Below are 23691 nucleotides of genomic sequence, written 5' to 3' on the forward strand. Positions count from 1 at the left end.
ATTTTGAAGTTTGTTTTGCAGTGAGTGGAAAGTCAGGTTTGTGATAGCTGGAGGGTTTCCTCTGATGAAGTAAAGGGGGGAATATAATATATTCTTACTTATCGCCCGAAAACGTGGACAGACTTCAGAGAAAGAAAAGTTCACCGCCACCACTCACTTAAAACAGTGCAGAGTTCCAGTTCTGTTTTCCTTCGAGCCATGAAAACGTCATTGATTACAGCAGGATCAAAAGTCTACGAAACAGCAAGAGTCAGACTGAGGAGAAAAAAACCGAAAGTTTATATATTTAGTTTCCTGTAACAGAGAACACAGAAGAACTCGACGTGGACACTTTTTCTTTTTTTTTTTGTTTGCTTTACGTACACACTCCTTCACACTGAATGACTCAACAAGAATGACGCAAACACACACACACACACACACACACACACACACACACACACACACACACACAGCTGAAGCTGGCTCAGAAAGGAAATCACATGCTCACAAGGGTCTTACTTTTTCCCTTCTGACAGGGAACATTTCTGTTCTTGAAATACAGTACCCATCGATGTCTGACCCCAACACACACACACACACACACTCTCACTTACATACACACACACACACACATACATACACTCACACACACACCCTTGTTAAAGCCTTCCCATCTAGACCAACGTGCACTGGGAGAAGCAGCCATGCGATCCTGGCTTTCTGCCACATTTTGTAGGGACGAGGTGAGGAGCAGATGCACGTCCTCTCAGTTCCTGGCTGGAATGTAGTGGCGCTAGGTGACACACACACACACACACACACACACACACACGTTCTCTCACACACACACACACATACATTTAAATCACAGGCAAACCATGTATTTCTCTGGAGGACGGACAGGTCCGGGGAAGAGGACAGTGAGTTTACTTGGACGGACGCCTGGAGGTGTCACGGTCCCTCATCGCGTCCCTCGTCGGCGGTTCATTCCGACCGTTTGACGCCCGCCAGGCGACGTCTCACCACGACCTCAGCGGAGACAAGGGTGAGGCACATGAAGAGTGCAAATGGGTGTCTCTTTACAGGTTATGTGTATGTGAAGAGAGAGCATGCATGTCTGAGGTGTCTGCAAGTGCAAAAGTGTGTGTGTGTTTTTTTTCTTTTGTGTGTGATTTTTGTACGCGTGTTTCGTGTGTAAAAAGTGCATTCCTCATGTGTTTTGCCGTCAACCCGTGAACTCCGCGTGTCCTCAGCAGCCACAATCACAATAACAAAGTCTCACGTTAGGTCTGTTATTCGCTCAGGGCCGGTAAGTCTCTGGGGGCCACAGTCAGTCCGCATAGTCCAGGGTCTACAAGAGCTGAAAACTAAAAAGACAAAACGGGGTCCGAACGTCAGAGATTGGAGCCGTCCAGCAGGTGCACCTCCTCCTCGCTGTCGTCCCCTCCTCCTCCCCCCCGGCCGTCCTGGAAGGAGCGGATCAGTTGAACATGATGGACTCGGGATCTAGGTTTGCCATTTGAGCCATGTGACGGAGGATATCTTTTTTTGTGATAATACCAAGAAGCCGCCTGCAGAGGGAGACAAAGGAGGGAGAGGGAGGAACGAGAGAAAGGAGGAGGGTTAGAGGAGTGAGGAGGTGCCGGTGCTTTGGAGTGAAGGAGAGAAAACGTCATGCTTTTGTTGGCAAGTTTTGGTCAAATGGCGAGATTTTAAAATGGATTTATTGGAACCATGAAATGCATTTCTGGACATCGATCAATCGGGAAAGCCAACAAAAAACACGAGTCCCTGAGGAAACAAAAGTGAGCAGCAGGAGAGGAGAGGAGTGAGTAACCAGAAGGGAACAAGGAGTGAAAGCAGGTCTGAAACGGCACCGAACTACCAGAGGGACGGGTGCCATTTCACACGCTGCCCCAAACCGCTCTATGTTACCGGTCCAAGAAGGCCGACAGGAAGGAAAACCTGGATCCTACAAGGAGACAGGAAGCAGTGAACAGGACGTGGAGAAGAGTTAGAACCTCTGAGAAGGAGAAGAGGAGCCGGCCTCGTCACGGGGAGTCAGACACCTTTGGATGGACGTGGAGATGGATGTTTCATCTTTAAGGATGCACCACTTTTAACTATATTACAACTTATCAATCTGCTGCTTTTGTGTTTTTGTATGTAAAGCCATTTCTGACTCGGGTGACGGAGCCGCCTCCTTCTTCTTCTCCCTCTCCTATAAAGCACATTTACCCTGACGGACCCCCGCTAACAGAGGCCGGGTTCTGTATAAGTTACGCGTCTCTAAATACTCAGGGTTCATCCTGCTGATTCAAGAGCACATCGCGGGCCGAGTAAAATGCAAAAAGGCTTTGAGTTCGCCGGCTGTTTAAACAGCATTCTTGCGCTCTTGAACGCAGCTGTGAACGTAGCCCGAGGTCAAGTGAAGAGAAGCGTCTGAAGCTGCTACAGAGCCAGAGGAGAGTCATACGTTCACGTATCGTTCATTAGACGTTCAGCTTCATTTGAACCCTAAACACAAGAAAATGACGTGCGAACAAAGTGAGAGAGGAACCCTTTGAGGTCTGAGGGAGAGGAGGTGACCTGTGAGGAGGGTTAGAGCTAACAGCTGCTAGAGCTACAGCAGGAATCACAAGAACACCGGGGAGACGACACTCAGATCACACCCGGCTGAGCTGCTGAGATCTACGACTGTCTCAAATAAGCGAGAGCAGTCGTAAAGCGCTCGGGGATGCCGGGTGTGAAGGGTCAGTGAACGCAACATTCCTTGTTAGCCAGCAGAGTCCAGAGCGGTTTGTATTTGTGCGTTTCAGAATAAATACGATAAATCTACTCAAACACCGTCTTAGTTTCTTGTTTTTGTAGCTAATTCATGTTTATTTTTGAATGTACTTTAATCCTTTTCACAAATTTGCAATATCTTTTTTTAATAAATTGGGATTATTCTCTCTCCTTATATCTTATTTATGTCCAGGTTTCCAGGTCGTAACCCTTTGTGTTTGTCGTGTCCCTCTTCCTGCAGAGAGCATCAGTGTTTCTCATCAGAAGATAAATCTGTTCTCTCTCTCTGTCTTGAAGAGGACGGGACACTTCTGGCTGAGAGGAAACATTGGCAGGGTTAGAACACGGGATTAGTAACGACTCCATTGAGGTTTATCACTACCAGGACGTCACTGCACCACAGCGCTCACTACCGCTACAGGGTGAGGGGAAACACGGCAATGAGTGGAGTCACTAGAGGTCTTCCTCCCTCTCCCTCCTGGAAACAAAACACCACCCTCTAAAGACAGTGAGACAACGGTGGACCGCTAGCTACTCGCCAAGTAGTCGTAAAGGAGACGAGTCAGATGCCGTCAATCTGTGGAGAACCAGGGCGAAACGGTGCGGCCGAGACAGAGGGGGGGGGGGGGTTTAAAAACAAAAACAAAGAAGAAGAAGAACAAGCAGTCAATAACGAAGGTAGGAAACTGAGGGTGACTTCTTCTCAACATGAAATGATCGACTACTGATGTGAGAAGGGAGATGGGGAAACACACAGCTGCACACATGCATGTTATGTTCTACTGCCGAGTCGGCAGAATGTGAATCTAATGTAATCTAATGAGGAGGCGAGGCGGAGCTCGGTGGACGTGTTATTTAAGGTGCTGGCATGACGCGGCTCACACGACACTAAGCAGCAGAAGCTACGGATGCACTTCAGTGGGGATGAGTTGCAAAGCTGCACTCCACTGAGCCCGTTCCAGACATGGGAGCGGTGACAGTAGAGAAGTCACGACTCTAACGTCAAAGTGTTACAATTTTGCCAGCATATTTCCGTAATGAGGCACATGTCTGGAAGGGGCTCCTGGAGTGATGTGGGTGACAGTTCCCAGAGAGGTCCAACATTGCAGGACCCAGGAAAATCAAAAAACAAGGAAGCTCTTCTGTATAGGATGACTGGTGAAGACTGCCGCCAGCGATGAAGATGGAGGCCACAGAAGCGTGTATCTACAGATGTTTCTCTACGACGGACGACTGCATTAGAGTGTGAATCCACACCAAAACCAACCAACAGAGAGCAGACAGCAGGTGAAAGAAGAGGAGGAGGAGGAAGGCTAAATGTGTAGCCCGGGAACTGTCAACAACATGCAGCCCTCTTAAGAGGCGGAGCCTACGAGACAAGGTGCGAAAGTGTGGGAGGGGGGGGAGTCACATGTGTAAAGGGGGTGGGGCTAGTCACCAGGGGCTCCTTGTGCTGCTTGAGCTCCTCCAGATGCTCTAATATATTCTTCTTTGTGATGATGCCCAAAACATTCCTGTAACACACACTCGTTACTCGGTAAACTGCCCAAAAAAAACCCAACAACAACAACAACAACAAATAAACAAAAACAAACAGAAGAGAGACAGGGAGAGAACAGACAGCAGCAGCACCAAAACATACATAACAGGTTGCAACTTAACAGAAATAAATTATAACTCAAAATTAAAATAAATGCAACTCAATTGACACAAAAACAACAAAACTCATATAAGTTATAAAATAACTTTGCATGTATAGTGATGGGTAGTTTGTGACTCATCTATTAAACTAATACGTCTTTAATCGTGTGACGTTTGAGGTTTGATTTAAATGTTAAAATAGTTTAACATAAATGAAGTGATAATGACTTCTCAGAGCAACATCGACAGACTGCATTGACTACATTTCCCAACGTGACACCTGTTATGTAGTTGTAGTTAGTCTCGGTTATTGCTCAGTGTGTGTGTGTGTGTGTGTGTGTGTGTGTGTGGGGAGGGGGGGGGGGGTAAGGGAGGTGCAGCACAGCGGTTAGGCCAGGCCATGCAGATTACAGGGTAGATCCAGGGGTTTTTTAGAGCCCATGCAACACCATGGTTTGTCGACCTCAGACGGGTAAGTCAATCATAACGGCACCAGAAATAATAAAAAGAAGGATGCGAGAAGGATTCACCTTCTGTCCTTACAGCACATCCTTCCTCTTTGGACTTATTTTGAATTCCCTACTTACCCGTTGTGAGTGACCAGACACTGGCGCAGGCCCATCTTCCTGAAGATGTCCACCACGATCTCCATGGGGGTGTGGTCGGTGACCGTGAAGGGACTCATGTCCAGGATGGAGCGCAGTTTGAGGGGCCGGGGGCTGTCGGCCGGCAGGGTGGGGGCGTGCTGCGTGAAGTACACCCTGGAGTTCAACATGATGCCCTCCTGCTTGCGACGAGCATTTTCTGGTTGAGGAAAGACATCGCGATCAAAAGCCTGTACCTTACCGAGAACCTGTTCTTCTGCGGAGAAAGAACTCAGTTACCTATAGCGATGTTGATGTCCCTGCGCAGAGCGAAGCCCACCAGCCTCTGGGACTCCTTGGACACGATGACGGGGGAAACCATTATAACTGGTTTCATTGATGGTGCTCTGCAGCTCCTCCACCGTCAGGTCGTCCTGCGTCAGCACCGCTAACGGCGGGTCGCTGCGTCGCGGCCTCATCACCTCCCTGGCCAGCGTGATGTGCGTGAATTCCTCCTTGGCGTCCAGGAACGGGTACCCGTTCAGACGGATGTGGGCCTCGTAGATCCCCTCGCGGCCGAACGCGTCGCCCACCCATTTGCTGGTCATGACGGCGGCCATGAGGGGGACGATGTACTCCAAGCCGCCGGTCAGCTCGAAGACGATGACGACCAGGGAGACGGTCATACGGGTCACACCGCCTGAAGAGAGGACGACGTGGGCATGAGCACATCTGAAGAAATTTCACTTTTGTATTCACCGTCACTTTTTGTAATCCGCTGACTCACCCAGACATGCCGCGGCCCCCACCATGGCGTAGAGCCCCGGAGTGACGCAGTCGGCCCCCACCTCGCACCACTCTTTGAACATGAACCAGTCGTGGTGATAGTAGGCCAGCTGCTCCACGGCGATGCCGACGATTCGCCCCGCGATCGCCCCGATGGCCATGCTGGGGATGAACAAACCCGACGGTACCTACGGACCAGAAACAGGAAGTGGCGTTAGTGTCGATAAAGACATGCGGGGTGAAGCATCTACGGGTCCCCGTCACGGGCCTCACCTTGAGTCCAAATGTGAATATGGTCATGATGATTTTAAAGATGAGCGCCAGGCACAGCTGCCACATGGCGGCGTAGACGCCGGGCCCTGCCGGCCGGTTGGGGTTGTCGGTGAAGGCCTTGCTGCCGTTCATCTGGCTGCGGTACTGGCAGAGCTGCGAGGACTCCAGCGGGCCGCAGTCGGTGAACAGCTCCTTTATCAGCTCGCTGGTGTTCTGGCGGGTGTACGGGTTCGGGAAAGCAACGATGGCCGTGATGGCCGCCACCAAGATCACCTCCAACACCGGGTACTTGCCTAAAGACAGGGACAACGCAACACGTTATAATGTGTGAGGCTGTAAGCAGGCCGGGCCTTTAGCCAGGACCTCCAATCAAATACTGATGCATATTCATTAAGAGGTCCATCCCTAATATGTCTCTAATGACGGTCTATGGAGACAAAACAAGGGGAATCTGTGTAACTTGTGAATCTATCCTTTAATTTAACATCCTTCATCATTCCTCTTTGCTTCATAACGCTCAGAACATGAAAGATGAATGAACTGGTAAAGCCGTCACCCTGAACTTTTTAAAACCACGCTATCGTCTGACGTCTGCGAGTGCAAACAGCTGATCTTTCCGACAGCGGCATCATTTCCCACGACTGACACATTATGAAACACTTGCCGAAGCGCGTCGACTTGCGCCGCCGGCACCAAGCGATGTTGGCTCGGATGAAGAAGGCGCCCCAGAGGCCTCCGAACACTCCCAGGAGGATGAAAGGGATGAGCTCAAACAGGTACCACGGCGTGTGGTACTCCACGTAGAACAGCACCAGGCGGCTGTTCCCGAACGGGTTGATGGAGCGCAGGACGAAGGCCGCCACCAGGGCGGCGAAGAAGGAGCGCCACAGCGTCTTGAGGGGGAAGTAGTAGCTCACCTGGACGAGAGAGAGAGACAGAGAGAGAGAGAGAGAGAGAGAGAGAGAGAGAGAGAGAGAGAGAGAGAGAGAGAGAGAGAGAGAGGAGACGATCACGGCGTTATATTGTAATTTTGGAGCATGAGGAGAAGCTTGAGAGTCATTTCTGAACATGAAGTGTACCTCCTCCAAGCTGAAGAGCACTCCTCCAATCGGGGCTCCAAAAGCAACGGACACCCCGGCCGCCGACGCAGCCGAGAGAACCTGAGCGAACGAAACAAACGCACCTCAGCTGATGTGATGGGGTTTAAAACACACACATTTATCTTCATGATGAATGAATCAAAGACTGTCAGACAACTTTTCGTCTCCCACCTCTCGTTTCTTGGCCTCGTTCTTGCTGTACTTGGGGAACAGGTAGGAGAAGATGTTCCCACAGCAGCAGGCCACGTGGACCAGAGGGCCCTCCTTCCCCAGGCTGAGGCCGGACGCCACCGCCAGAACCAGAGTGATAGTCTTGATCATCAGCGTCCACTTGCCCAGGTAGCCCCGGATGATGAACCCACTCAGGATGGTTTTGATCTGGGGGGAGAGGAAGAGGAAGGTACAGATTAGAAGTGCTGCTACAAGGGGGTAGGTTTGATTTTCCACTCAGGACAAACGGGAAACACCTTCATGGCAGAGTGAGGTGTGATGAAGGTGAAGATACAAAGAGAACTGGTCTTTGTAGTCTAAGTCTAACAGGAAAAAACTGCAGAAAATCCTCAAATTTTAGAAGCTAGAATCAGCAAATGTACTGCATTACTCAAGCCATTATCAAATTAGTTGGCAATCAAACAATTTATCAATTAACTGTTGATAAAAGTAAATCAGGTTTCATTTTGCTTTAGCTGCATCTCCGTCCATTTCTTTCTTGTTCCCATTGCAACAAAAAAAAAGAAAAAAGAACATTTTCGAAAACCTCAAAACGGCTTCTTTTTGTTTCAAACCTGTCACGTCTCCCGGCTGCCCACTGAGTGAACAATTTCAAGCCACTTCAAGACATTAAAAGGGAAACCCCAATACGAATGAAAACACGCCTCGAGGACCCCAGAGAGTGCACGTAACTAATTAGACCGCTCTCACCCAGAGCGAATGGATTGGACGTGAGAAAATGAGAAAAACCCGAGAGATGAAACGGAACATCAATAATCTGCTCCGGCTCGTTCCCTCACTCTGAAACAGAGAGACGGGAAAGACACTCGGGCACAAAAAAAGAGCCTGCTAACCTCATTAGTTTGATCAGACTGATACGCTCTGTGGTTACAACTATTTTCGGGCTGCGTGACTTAACAAAGAGGAAGTATCTTTTTACCAAACGAGTTTCCCGCAAGAGCTCCGATGCACCACAGAGGAGAGGTTTAAACACGGTCCCTGCATGCAGCTGCAAGCGTCTTCCAAGTGTACCTGAAAAAGGGGGTTTTCTCCTCACCTCAGGGATCCCCGAGCCGCAGGCGTAGGGAGCGAACACCTTGACCAGACAGACAGCCAGGAAGGCGAAGGACAGAGCCCAGTAGATGTACATGAAGTAGTTCATGATGTACGAGCCGGGGCCCTGCAGAGAGGAGAGGGAGGAGTTGAAATGTAACGTAAACACGTAAACACGGAGGACGTTTTGAGGCTGCGTTGGCGGTGGCGGCGTCCCCGACGCGCGTGCCCGTGTTAGTCTACCTCGGCCTGCCCCAGGATTAGCTCAGCCCAGCTCTTCCACTGGGGGCACTTGTCCCGCTCAGCGAAGGTGGTCTCGTTGGACGTCCAGCAGCACTGCTCGTGGTTGAACCACATGGCGCTCAGGCACACGCCCTCCTTCAGGTCGTTCAACCAATCGGCAGCAATGTCAATCAGGCCGGCCAAAGCACCTGGCGACGGGGAGAACCAGGGAACCAGGGAGGAAAGGAGGGGTGAAGAGGTGAAGGCGGGGAGGACAGAGGAAGAAGAGGGGGGGGGGGGGGGGGGCAGAGGGAGTTAGCTTGCTAGTTATGCTACCATAAGAGAAAGAGAGAGAGAGGCAAAACACGAGAGAGTCACCAGCAGAGTGTGTTTGTGCCGTTTGTGTGCATGTGTGTGTTACCTGAGGCCAAGCCGGTGAGCGTCACCACCAGCCAGCCAGACCAGGCGTCGTACAGGCTCTTTGTGAACTCCCATGCCGACTCCTTCTTCTTACTGTTGATCTAAAAAAAAAAAAACACAGACAGTTAGCAAACAAAAGCTAAATCCAACACATAAACAACTGCATTTATAATCTTAGGATGAGCTTTACTTCATGACTTATGGTGGCAGTGATGCAAGTAGGTCAAAGGGTTATAACTCCTCCCCAATGATAAGCAATTCAGTTATCTACTCTGCGTTTCCACTGTCGCTTCAATAAAACAATATAATTCCTGTAAAACAATGTTTGAGTATTCAAAATAACATTCAAATTCTGAGAGCTATCGCTTCCAGCGGTAACGCCGAGTCAATATTTGGATAAAAGTGTTGACAGAGAGAGGTTGAGACCTGGTCGTGAAGAGCAGGAAGCCGATTCATTCATGAGTTCATGCTGATGCAGACGCAGAGATGCTAGTGAAAGATGTTCTTTTCTTGTCAAACTAGGTTTCAACAATGCAATATTATCTCAAAAAGTAGTGGTTTGGCTAAAATAATAATCATATTTTTTTTTTGGGGGGCAGAAAACCTCAAACTCTTAATTTTACAGATATTAAATTACGTTTCTTTGGATTTTCTGTCGATCATTTCAGTTTCTGTAGGTTGATTGAATCTCTGATAAGCCATTTAGGCTAAAACTGCTGATGCTGCATAACTACCCAGTTACCCACAATTTGTGCAACCCAAACAAACTGTTGCTCCACAGGAAGTGTGTTACACATCACTTCCTGTTCAGTAACGGATGCGTTTTCGGCAATGTGGCTTCATGAACTGCAATTAGGCAGAGCTACGAGGACACTGCAGAGAGGTCAGAGGACACGTCGTCCACACTAGCTCGTCTCGGTCTCCTCACCTTCCGGTGCCTCTCGCGGTCCTTGCACTTCTCGCGGACCCAGTCGATGGTGTGGAAGTCGTCGTAGGTCCCCACGCCCGGGATGGGCTCCTCTAGGAAGTCCAGCAGGTGGGTGGTGCTGCTGGGCGCCCCGCCCCCGTTAGACATGACGTAGTTAGACCCTGAGGAGGGGGGGGGGAGAAGAAAGGCCGACATAGAGTAAAGCTCACGGTTCGACAGTGCAGCGACTCAACACAGAGGAGCAACACCACACGGTCTCCGCTGAGAGACGATGACACAGCTGCTCCGAGACAAACCCTGCAGGGCCTGCAGTCCAATCTCCTCATCTGGAACGTAACACGCTGAGGGAGGTGACATTTATCTGCACCGCCAATTGGATGGAGTAAACTATACCCTGAAATGTACAGGGGGGGAGGGGGGGGGGGGGTCAACTTTTATCTACTTTTATACACACACACACAGTCACACCTACGCAGAAGAGCTGTTCTCGCTTTTTCTTGAAGTCCTAAAAAAGAGTTTGGACGTCTGTCTGTCTGATTATCGGCCTCCTGGCTGCCACACAACGTGACCGCCCCCTAGTGACCGGGCCTGAGGCAGTTAGTTCAGTAACGACTCCGACACGAGTGCGATTAGTCACGGCGTAGGATTATGACAATGCAAACGCTGTCCGCTGCTCTTTAAAAGATTGTGCCGGTAATCTATAAATAGATTATTATCCGAACGCTCACAACAACAGCATGAGACACTGGATGTCTACTGGCTGATCGGATCTGGTCCGGCTGGACGGATGGGTGCACAGATTCAATAAAAAAAAAAAAAAAAGGGTGAGCAAAACACAAGACTCACATCAGCACACACACACACACACACACACACACACACACACACACACACACACACACACACACACACACACACACACACACACAATAACAGAGCGAGGAAAAAGGAGAATTATCTCTGCCTGTTATCCGGAAAACCTCACAGGATTTGATTTGCGTGGCTTTCATGATCAGAAATGTCTTTCATGAAATAATATTCTATGTTATAGTTCTGAGACCACAATCATCATAATCTCATCAACTTTAACTTTAACTGGCACACGTTGGATCATTTGACATTTGAAACCCTCCCACTCGTGACGACGCAAATACGCGAGACGTCTTCATCTGCAACACAAAGGCAGTTCAGTGTGTAGCGAGGACAAAAGAGAGACAACAAGAGAGCAGAACAGTCCAAAAGGATTATGTGACGCATGGCAACCTGTTTGTCCCGTCTGTGCACACTCAGAAATATCAGCTTCTGTAAAGCTTCGGTAATGCGACACGTTTATGCCTTAAAAAAAGGGAAATACGCGTTTATCACTCGGAGAGATCAGAAGTCGGAGGATGAGCTCCAGTTTTGACGTACGAGCTAGAAAACCAATCGTACGCCGCTATGTAAAAGTGTCGAGTTATTCTTAGAACAACTGCGGTTGGAATGATCGTAACACAAACAACAAATAGTTCCGGTTCGCCCTTTAATAACCGACCTCGAATGCTCTTACGCGGTCAGTTTGTAACGCATCCATCGATTGTCTCAATGCCACGCGGTCGGTCACGCGTCGGTCAGGCGTGTTCCAGCATCCTGTGATAAGACACAGATGTTGACAGCAGAGGATGTGACCCCGAGGGTAGAAATTAAACTATTTTATCAGATAAAGATAAATGTAGAGTTAAAAAAAAAAGAAGACGGAACTACTGAATGACCTGTTGGTTTCCTGTCAAAAAAGCCACTTAAGAGTAGAGAACGCAAACAAAAAAAATGGTCAAAAACGTTCATTTCGCTGAGTGTGATCTGAAACTAAAGCAAGGTGCGAATGCAGAAATGTGTCACGCCGGGATTAATGCTAAGTCTTGCTGCCCGTTTGAGCAGCGAACGTACACATTCCAGTCCACAATGCTTCTCTAATCTCCTGAGCAGAACTACAACCGGAGCAGAGGCATGACCGGCGAACAAGGCCTCGCTCAAAGACCTTAACCCTCCGATCAAACGGAGAGAATCCCATAAAACAGATCATAACATGACACCAACGCATCCGCATCCTCTCCCAGCACCACTGCACTGCAGCTGGTATTACCAGATGTAATACATGAGCTTTGTATCAGATTATACACATCTTAGTTTGGAATAAAGAGACATCTTTTTTTTTTTTTTATCCTCAATAACCGAGACATAAGTGGAAGATAAATCCTGTTTTCCCACGTTATGAATGTGGGCCACGACACGGCCTTTGAAGAGAAAGTGCAGCTTATTAGCTCTTATCGGGGGGGCGGGGGGGGGGGGGGGGGCTTTGATGTTCGACGGGACGTGGGAGACGAGAAATAAGTTGGAAAAAGCCTTTCGGTGAGAATTTCCAGAAGACAAAATGGCCAAGTGTAGCTTTTCATCTCACCGGCAGATACAAGATGAGAGATGTCCAGGGATAGTGTGTGTGTGTGTGTGTGTGTGTGTGTGTGTGTGTGTGTGTGTGTGTGTGTGTAAGTGCAGGGAAGTCTGATATAGAGGTCTGTATTTTTGGACAGGGCTGAGATGTGACCTGTTTTTGAACATATCAACAGAAAAAACATGGACATCTGTGGGCAAAAAAAACAACCTCCGAAAACAAACCATTTCAAAAGGAACTGTTTGCGTGGTTAAGACCAACTTTCCTTTGAGTCATCAGTTTGCACATCTGCATAGTAGGCACAACAGAGGGAGCCGAATAAGTCAGAATAAACGTACTTCCTTGAGAAATGTGCGACATGTCTTGCGGCCGCTTTGGATTCTGGGTTATTGATGGCACACTTCCACGGCAGTTTCACAATTACTTCTGCCGACCACAGACACCAACATATGCTTCAAAACATTGAAGAGATTGCTGCACAGTCTGATTCTATCGGTTTGAATACATTTGTACCAGCAGCGTGAGACTGTGAAGAGGACACAGCACGACGGTACGACTGCAGCTCCACACTGCAGAGACGACTGCAACATTTCCAGCTCACAAGTACGATCAGAATGGCTTATATAGAAAGGAACATTTTCAGCTTCCAGTAAGAGAAACGTGGGATTTGACTGATGATGTATATATATATATATATATATATATATATATATCATCCTGGTGATGCAGCACTACTGGCACCCATCAGGGTGACGCCGAGGGAAACAGAAAACCCAAAAAGCGACTGCGTACGAGCGCTGAGCCAGCACACACTGACAGAAAGACACGCGAGTGAAGATGAGGCTTCGGTTTCTTCCCCCATTAGATCGGCGACGCGGCGATTCTGTTCGTCGGGGAGAAAAGCCACGTCGCTGCACACGCGGGGTCAAGAACAGCGCTTCTCTCAATGACGACGACGCAGCCTTCCTGCGTTACTGTGATCGATGAGGGCGGATTCTCGTTCAGAGGTTTCCAGACGTTCCAGGTCTCCTGTGTAACGGTCGGCCCCAGCATTCCTCTACTACTGCCGGGGTAAATCTGATCCCAGCTGGCTGGATCAGCCCGGTTGGAGTTGGGTTAGTCTGCTCAGCAGTAAACTGACTCCCGACGACCCTAACCCGACGGGCCGATATAGAGCGACGCCAGGCCTGTTGACCAGACCGCTGGAATCCATGGAGGCGCACGGAAAAAGGCTGACAAATAAACGGATCAAAGTCTGAAAAGAGCCATCTTTTGTTTACATGTGACGCGTTGGTTTCAGGACAGTTGAGACAAGGACACAGTGTTTCAGGGAAATGACCTGAAAGCAACCAAATCCACGAGGGTTAGGGGTTATTAAAGCAGGACATTGTCACAAAAACATATCTGGATTATAATAGTTATATATATATATAATAAGGTAGAACTACGCACGACACACAGCTTGGGTTTAGGGACATCCCTTTTGCAGAGAGTGGATGTAGGCAGTCCTAAACCCACTAGGGGCCTTTTGTCTCTGCTCGCTCACCGCAAGACATCTAACAAGGCCTGTAGGAACCTACGCACAGGCGACTGAAAGAAAACTCCCAGAAGGCCACACAGGAAAGAAAAACAAGAGCACACACACACACACACACACACACACACACACACACACACACACACACACACACACACACACACACACACACACACACACACACACACACACACACACACACGGTGCGAGGACTTAGATTTGTCGTCACCCCCGAGGACCTCGTCATGAGTGATGTGATGTAAGGAGACGGCCTGAATCTGGTCAACAGGTGTCCCGACTCCTCAACGACACACGGCCTACGTCTACAAACATCCCGTTCTAAAGCCTCGACTGTGCCTCTCTCTCTGTGTGTGTGTGTGTGTGTGTGTGTGTGTGTGTGTGTGTGTGTGTGTGTGTGTGTGTGCGTGGGAATTAAAATGGATGCCCATGGTGTCTGCCTTCAGTCTCTGCTACTTACAGGCCCGAGCACAAGCCTTCACACTCCCTCTTTATCTCATTATCTCGGACTGACGTGTACACACACACACACACACACACACACACACACACACACACACACACACACACACACACACACTGCTGGTTGATCATCTACAGAGAGGTGAATGGTGAAAGGAGCTGGGCAGGTGGTTCTTTTGCTCCCAAGGAACATGCAATCCATAGCAAATGGCAGCTTTCAAATGCATACTGGCACCCCCCCCCCCCCCCCCCGATTTCAGACACCAATAACATGGTGAAGCCACCATATGGCGACATGGACTCAATGTCCAAGGAGGAGGAGGAGGAGGAGGAGGAGGAGGATGGCCTCACAGTAGTGTGAGGAAAGGAGGGAAACGGAGGGGAAGAGGGAGGAAAAGAAGAAGAAGAGGACGTGGCGTACCTCTTTTAGGGATCTCCTGCAGGGGGATGGTGTCCCCTCCCCCGTCGTAGGGCAGATAGGGGTCGGCCGCCGCGTCCTCCTCCTCCATGTTGACAGCTGAGGCTAGGCTAGGCTAGGCTAAGCTAAGCTAGGCTTCACTACGCACTGTGTGTCAGTCGCTGCCGCCGCTGCCATGTTTACCAGAGGAAGACAAGAGGGGCTGTGAGTGTGTGTGTGTGAGTGGAAGAGAAAGAGAGTGTGTGTGTGTGAGTGGAAGAGAAAGAGAGTGTGTGTGTGTGTGTGTGTCCTCTCTCCCTCCCCTCTCTCTCTCTCTCTCTCTCTCTCTCTCTCTCTCTCTCTCTCTCTCTCGCTCGCTCGCTCGCTCTCTCTCACTCTACTGCAGCAGCTGACTGATGATGTCACCACACACACACACACACACACACACACACACACACACACACACACACACACACACACACACACACACACACACACACACACACACACACACTCAAAGGGAAAGAGGAGCACACCAGTCCGGTCGGTTACTAGGGGAGATCAGATGGGAGAGACCATGGTGCCGGGCCAGAGGGGTGTGTGTTTGATAGAGCAAGCTCTATAATGGAGTGTTCTATTCTGAGGGGGGGGGGTTAAAGTAAGAAGTACTGGAAGTTCTACTGTGGATAATACAAAAATAGAGCTGAAAATATAAGTCAAAATCCCCAAAATGTGGATATTTGCTGCTTTCTTTCTCTCATATGATGCTAAACTGAGACTTTGGGGTTTTTCACTTTCTGTGAAAAATGGTGTCTTCAAATCTCTACTTCCCAGCCCATCTGAACTGAAGTGGATGTCATGGGTTAAATAATGAAAAGCGAGACAGAGGGTGTTTGGTAAACTTGGTGTGATGATGTGTGTCATTATATGAAACAATGCAGCTTCCAGGCCTAAAGAACGGGACCCTGATTATTCACACGCTGTCCCTTTGTCTTCACTATAACAGAAAATCAAACGTTAGGCCTCCATGCTCCCTTACCTTTCAGCAGGGCTCCTGACACAGGTGATGTCAGCCATAGTTTGTTACCTTCGCTGCTCCACGAGTCCCAGTCAGGACGTCAAAAAAAAACAACATGAAAATAATCTCCAGAGTCTATGTGATCCAGAAACAGAACGCTGGATCGTGTTCAGTTCAAGGACCCCGTAGCTCCCAAAGCAGAACAGTCTCCACGGGAGCACAGAGTGAGGCAGACCCCGTGCTCGCCCGGAGGAGGGCTTCACAAGCTCTCCAGTTAACCCACTCCCTCACTGCTGCACACAGAAACAGCAGCGGGAGGCAGAAACAGGCGACACACCGGCTTTTTAAAAAAAAAAAGGGAAGAAACCAGGAGACCGGAGGTTTCCTGAAAGGCTACAGCTCACGCCGGCTGGCAGTCAAACTGGTTCGTGGGAATGTCGGAGCGCGTACGGATGTGTCACACACACACACACACACACACACACATAAAAGGTGGAGCCAAATACAGTAGTAACTGTGAAGGATTGCTGGCCTTTGTTCCGGCCTGGTTAACAGCTGTTATCAGATTCCTTCAATATTTGAAAGAAAGTATTCAGCGTTGTGGCTGAAGCTCGCCCCTGTGAAACAGCAGCAGTGACGGTATAAGAGGAGGCGGGTTAGGGTTACCTCGTGCTTTCACCTTCATAGTTAACCCACAGGTCCAGTTTCAAAAGAACGAGACTGGAGAAACACAAGCTAATCCCTCTTACCGAGACACACACACACACACACACACACACACACACACACACACACACACACACACACACACACACACACAGTACATAAAACACAACCTCTGCTACCTCTTTAAGTGAACTGATGTGACAAAGACTACAGTAACCTTCTCATGGATCTGGCAGCTTTTTTACGTGGGCAACACTGAATACTAGAATGAGCAGGTTCTTAAGCTCCTGAGCACTAGATGTTCACTTGAACAGAGATATTACGGTTTGTGCCAAATGCCAAAAAGTTGCAGTTGTTTTTTGCTCAAGACGAGGAGGAACAAACAGGAAGCTGCAGATCGGATGTCGATTGGACACCAGATATATCCGTCAAAGAGCGCCACGGAGTTTGTGAATGAATGAGAAACAGGTGACCGCAGCGGAATGACGGGTATGACTGTAATTATGTAGCGTGGATGGCAGCCAGGAGAGGATGAAGGCACGGCAAGAGATCACTCATAGTAGCCGACAAACTATGAATGAATCAATGAAGAGCTGTCATTGCTACCTGACAGGAAAGAGCAATCCTTGAAGCCAAGAGACAAAGGGAGGAGGAACAACGAGGAAAGCCAAAGCACACATTAAAGTGGAGGCAGGTCCAAAGACAAACGGCAGGAAACAGGAAGCAAGGACGTTACAAAGGTGACCAGGTCAAGATAGTGGATGGAAACCAGGAGAATTAACAGGAACCAGGAGCAGGAAAAACCGTGTAACCATGCAAAGTAAAAGTTTGGTCATTGTTACTTAAGACAAGAAAAGTGAGGTGTGCAAACACAAAAACAACTTGAAATACTCAAAAACATTCTAAAGCAACTAGTTAATTGATGTTTAACTGAACAATGCAAAGAGGGACTACAAGGACTTCACACTTTGATTAATCAATGAATTAATAAATAGCTCAAATGTGTGAGTAAATGACTAAATAAGCACAACAAATAACTTTTGTTTACAGTTAGATTGCTGCTTTTTTTTTAAATTCATTTAGGTAGAAACAATAAATCTTATTCGTTTTTGAGTCCCTGAACCAGTTAAATATGCTGATGAAGACCATGAGATTTGGTTGAAAGGTCTAGAAAAAGCTAGTAGTAAGACTCATTCTTATTGGCTATCACCTCGTCGTATTATTATGCTTAAGTTAAAGGTCTCACTTCGGTCCCCTGAGCCAGTACTGTCTTCTGAATGAAGACCTAGAGACGTGGTCGAAACCTCAGAAGCCATATTAAATATAACGTAATAGTTTTATGACCATTCGCGACGGTGTCTGCAGGGTGTGACCAGACGGCACGTGGAGCAGCTGATGGGTGTGGGTGGAGCTGATGGGGTGGGAGGTGGGGGCAGATGGCAGAGCGACATCAACACACACACACACACACACACACACACACACACACACACACACACACACACACACACACACACACGAGCGAACGCACACTTGATGCGTCTTGACATCGGCGGTGAAGACACAGGGGGATTCGGGGCATGATGGGAAGCTCACTGAGAGTTCATGGAACGGTTCTATCTGGGTTTGTTTCTGGTCAGGCCCGGGTCATGGAGAGGAAGCGCACAAAGGTCCAGGACCAGTCAAACAGCTTGGGGGGGTTGGGGGGGTGGGGGTGGGGGTGTATTTGGAGGTGTCCTGTTCTCCCTACCTGGGGAGGCAGCGTCCCCATCCAGCAGGTTGTCGTCCTCGGTGGTGTGGAAGTCCATGACGGCGCCGGCTCCATCCAGCAGCTCCTCGTCGCTGCTGGCGCTGGCGATGCTGTTGTAGCTGTTCCTGCAGTAGCCTCTGTGGTACAGCTGCTCCGACTCCATTTAGCAACGCACCGGTGCCCTGGATGATAAGGAGGGAGGGAAGGAGGGGAGGTGGTGGAGAGATATACACACACACACACACACACACACACACACACACACACACACACACACACACACACACACACACACACACACACACACACACACACACACACACACACACACCGTGTTGTGAGGATGCTGGATTAGAGAGTCTGCAGGGTGGAGTGGGTCAGGGTGGGGTGGGTAACGTGCAAACTGACAGACGGGCGCTCGGCGAGGCCGTGATGGAGAGGTTATAGTCGTACATACATTTATGCTCCAGCAATAAATAAAAAAACATCTAAACAACCAGATTCCAGAGCTTATTCTCACGACAAACAAAAACCCCGATCATCTATGCAATGTGTCAGCACTGTTTTCAATCACTGACAGAAACATTAGAACCGGTGATGGAAGATGAAGTAAAACAAAGAGGGAACGAGGTGTGGACGGAATGAGAGGGAAGGGACTCGGGACATCCATCAGAGTTCAAGATGAACCGTCAGCCACGTCAGCGATGAGCGTGGAGCGATCGAGAGCAAACATCTGGACCACTTCAGCAGAGATCCAAGGAGCAGAAACACAGAACACCTGTGAGTCATCACTAGAGTCTAGCAGCCGACAGGAAGGTCAATCTCTCAGCTATGACACTGACAGCCTTTTCCTTTTTGAAACACAATTTCTGAATCCTTTTCTAGACTCTTTCCTTAAAAGAAACATAGTGATCTGGTAGTAATTAAAAAGAGATGTTATGGAAAAACGTTGGTAGTAATGCATAGAACCAGGAATGAGCTTCACAGCATTTTTGTAGTATTTATTTCTTCATTTCCTTTTAGATTATTCTTAAAGTTTTCAGCATGAGAGGCTGGTTATGGCACTAAAAGTGCTGGACCTCAGCACCCTCACCCGTGCTCAAACACCGCCCCCCCGTGGAGGAGGTGGAAACTACAGCGGAATCGGTGACCTGAAAGGATCCGGCCCGAGCACGACGACGGTCCAACGGCTCCTGAAAATGAGACGATGACCTGAAGATATTTATAGAATAGCCGTCACAAAGTGATAGAGAGGAGGAGAGTTTAGGAGGAAGATAGACGTTCAATGTGCCGCCCGACTGATCTTCACTAATCCGTTACGGTCTGACGGGCGGCTCCATATTCCTCCACATCTCTGTGAGGATACAGAGCAATAGAGGACTTATAAACTCCCTTCACATCGACCTGAATGGATTAGACTCTCTACTTGTTCTAGGGGGTTTTCTTTCCCCTGCAGCACGACGAAAAGGAAGTGAAGAAAAAGAAAAGTTGGAGTCAGCTCGACCGATTTAGGAAGTGGATTTCTCAAAAAAAAAAGTGAAACAATTAACAGTTCAAGCTCTAATTCAGATTTATCGGGTGTTGCGGTGAAAGTCGCTCTCCTGACACTTTGTTATGATGGTAACGCCACAAGCTATCATGAACAGAAGCCCTCTCTGCAAGGGCCGAACCGGTGGAACCTCAACGCCGTTAATCCTCTCCGGCACAAACTCTCTCTCATGTGAGGGCAGAGAGGGGAAGAGAAACTCTCCCTGCGCCAACAATCGCCATGATTCACCAAGAGACAGGACTTCCCTTTGAGCGATGTCAGATCAGCAGCAGCCAGGAAATCTAATTCAGCTCGTTTGCGGAGTCGATCCGGAGGCAGGGATCGTCTGGGTTGCTCTTTGACTTCTAGTTGCTCTGAAGAATCGTGCAGAGTCATCATGATTTGGGAGAAACCGGCTTTTTTAAAATACATGTTAAAGGGTCAAAATTCACAAGTGGGAATGTAAATTTATGTTAAAATCCCTAAAGCTCGTGTTACCCACAGACCTCATTTCAGGCATTTAACCAAAAAAGTTGACTTTGAGAGGAGGGAGCCGGAGGACAGCTCTGATATGAAGCTTCTGAGCCTCTCAACGACGGCCGCTTTAATTAGACTCGTCATCTTTTGTCCTATTTTCTCTGAACAGAAAGCAATAATTATGAAAAGCCTGCAGTACACTTATTCATGTTTCCCTTCAAATCTTTGCAACAGTAATCAAAACAGTAATTACGCCAGAGAGACCAGAGAATGTCGATTATTGAGGAGCTACTATCCTACCAGACACATTTCATTACGCTGCTGGAGGACGTGGAGAAGCTGGGTGTGGGTGTGTGTGTGTGTGTGTGTGTGTGTGTGTGTGTGTGTGTGTGTGTGTGTGTGTGTGTGTGTGTGCGTGGCGGTCGACAACAGCAGCATAAATCAGCAGCGAGGTGAGCAAAACGCTGCGGGGACCGCTGATGTTACGCAACTAAGTTGAGCAACGAGGGCCGTTATCTTCCTCCAGGCTGGTCACTATGGAGGTGTTGCCCAGGCGACCGTTGCCGGGACGTGACTCAGCCTTTTTTTTTTGCCCCCCCCCCCCCCCCCCCCTCTAACCGACAGGCTCACACCACAGCCTGTAGACGTTGACACACGCATCCTTCAAAAAGACAACATGGCGATCGATATATGGATGAAAAACAGCTCCAACACCACAGGGAGCGCTCAGTCATCACAATTAACAACACGTGGGCTCTGACTAACTCCTGGAGATGTGTGCAGCCACGTAGCGGTGTCAGTCTGAGAAAACAATACACAGGAAAGCTGAACACCAGTCAATATGTGCTGCCGTCTCTAAAGGGGAGACACTGAAGTAAAAGAATATATAAAAAATAATAAAACACAACAAGCCTCACAGAAGACAGGGGAAGCTCCTACTTCTACAAAATGAATGCTGAAATATGAATAATACATGTCAGGCCTGCAGCCATGCAGTAAAAGAAATGCAGCCATTCAAGAGTGTGTGTGTGTGTGTGTGTGTGTGTGTGTGTGTGTGTGTGTGTGTGTGTGTGTGTGTGTTATCAATGAGGCTTTGTCAGCTATCAATTTCATCCAGCCTACGCCAGTCTGACATTATTGTTTTATTCTGCAGACAGCCGTCTGATGTAAATCTACAACAGGTTATTGATGATATCCATTAATGGAGTGAATGATCTCGACGTGTTGATTAAGGTTTCTCATCACGCTGTAATTGTTGTCCAGACTAGAGCTTAGGAAAGGACGCGTGTCATCAACGAGGGACGAAAACAGGACGAGATCTCACGGAGGGGAAGGAGGTAAACACTTACGTGAGGCGCCTCGGACCGAGACGAAACGCTCCAGACGGACGCTAACGCAATCAGCAGCGCCGATTAAATCAACAATCATAGCGAATCAAATGAGGAGGGCCTCTGGTTTGACCCGTCTGTGTGAGGCCAACAGAGGACACCAGGGGTTAAAACACAAACCGAATGACTGAACAGTGATGGAGCCAAAGGGTAAAAGTGGGGAAACATTAACTTAAGTTTAACTTTAAACTACTTTAAGGTACGGCCCTGGTTAGAGAGTGGGGCTGTGTGAAAATGGAATAAAATGAATATAAAAGTGGATTCGTCATGATCAGGGTCATAACTCATCGTTTTTGTAGTAATTTACATTTTTGAATTATTATCAATCAACAAGCAAAAATGTCAAACACCTGCTGGTTCCCGCTTCCAAAATGCTTCTCTGGTTTACGTCATAACTGAACCTGAATCCCATCATAATGTATTTATGTCAACGGACTCCATGACGATGGGAGTCAACTGTCATTTCCTTATCAGACCTCAGCAGAAGTAACTTCATATCTCAATGTAGTTTTATTTAATGCACAACAAACCAGGGTTACAACTAACTATTGTATTATGTCACAATATACTTGAATATAAATGAACATTAGATAAACACATTTTTCTTAATCAATTGTTTGGTCTCAAAAATGGTGAAAAACAGCCATTACAATTGATATATTTGATAATATTTAAATTTGCTTAATTAATCCAAGAAAATGTTCAGATATTCTGCGTACTGCTACTATAAAAAGACTAAGAAAACCAACTAAATTCACTTTAAATTACTAACATTTAGCCTCAGAAATAGCTTAAGATTGTAAGTTGCATTATATATTAAAAAAAACAAAAAGATTTACCAGGAGAAAACTTATGTTAAGTGTTGTTTTACAGTCTCACTGTTACAAAAAAAACAGCACAATACATGTGAATGTGTGGAGGATGATTTTTGTGGAAGAGAGGACAGCGTTCACAAGCACGAGACTGACTAGTGATTATCTAATGATGGGAAACAACCGCGACACAGTCAGCATGGCAACACGATTAGTCCTTTGCAGCACGCGCACAGCCGTTAGCCGACCGTTACATCTACGTTTAACGGTGAAAACGGGACCGTTCGCGTGCGGCGTTGATTTGTGCGGCATCAGTTTCCCTTCAACAAAGCAGCCGAAGGCCCGACAACCACACACACGACAAGTTATATCCACAACGTATGAACAGTTTAGGGTAAATCTCCGTTTAAATACCACTCAAAAGTGCACGGCGTCGGATGGATAGACGGCCTCGGGTGGTGAAACACACACATCTTACCGTCGCTAACCGTCATTACCGCTGAAGAAGAAGAAGAAGTAGAAGAAGAAGAAGAAGAAGAAGGAGGCACGTTACCTTCGTGATGCATCAATTCCAGCTCGGACAAGACAGTTCATCCTTATTTTTCTTTTCTTTTTTGTCGGGTTGAAAAGGGGGGATTTGTGTTGCCTTTACACGAGTGGATTTGACATTCTCCTCATCATGATGGTGTTTTCTTTTTTCAGTCCCATTCCTGTGTCAGTGACGTTCACTTCCTGTTTCCCATCCTCACATCCTCACAGCAGCAGCAGCAGCAGCGGCAGCAGCAGCGGCTCCCACCCACAGTCTCTGTGATGGTAAAACAGGCAGAAATATGATCAATAATTCATCCAGTCACTGCAAATCAAACGGAGGGGATAAATCACAGCGGAGACACTACGTAGAGAGAAAAAAAAACATTGTGTTCTGGTGGAGGAAGAACTCATATCCTTGGGTAAAAGTACTAAAATATGCAAGTATTATTGGCTAAATGTGCTTAAAGTATCAAATGTGTACTCATTGTGCATTAAAATGTCCCCTGTCAGTGTGTTTCTATTATATATGATTATTATTTGTGCTGCATTCATGTATATGGTGCTGTAGATGATTATAGTAGTGCTCATTTTAACTCATTTATATACAGAGGGTAGTTCAATGCATCGTATTCTATAAGATCATCGTCCAAAGATCTCTAAATAATCTGACCTGTTTTGTGATGTGATGCATTT

At 47.9% G+C, this 23691-nt stretch overlaps 1 protein-coding gene across 1 annotated transcript; it reads right to left on the minus strand.

Annotated features, from left to right (window-relative positions):
• Positions 1–256: 256 nt before the first annotated feature.
• Positions 257–23194, minus strand: clcn3 (chloride channel 3). Its single transcript, XM_068728136.1, is given in 16 exon segments — positions 257–1553; positions 4208–4283; positions 4998–5214; positions 5295–5367; positions 5369–5694; positions 5782–5968; positions 6054–6346; positions 6718–6970; positions 7133–7213; positions 7325–7531; positions 8421–8543; positions 8660–8847; positions 9060–9159; positions 9987–10147; positions 18263–18444; positions 23021–23194. Coding segments are annotated over 15 exon segments (2625 nt in total). The 5' UTR covers positions 18426–18444; positions 23021–23194; the 3' UTR covers positions 257–1376.
• Between the last annotated feature and the right edge of the window lie 497 nt (positions 23195–23691).

Source organism: Cebidichthys violaceus, unplaced genomic scaffold, assembly GCF_023349555.1.
Source record: "Cebidichthys violaceus isolate CVI_PGR_0920_01 unplaced genomic scaffold, fCebVio1.0.p SCAF_41, whole genome shotgun sequence".
Lineage (NCBI taxonomy): Eukaryota > Metazoa > Chordata > Actinopteri > Perciformes > Stichaeidae > Cebidichthys > Cebidichthys violaceus.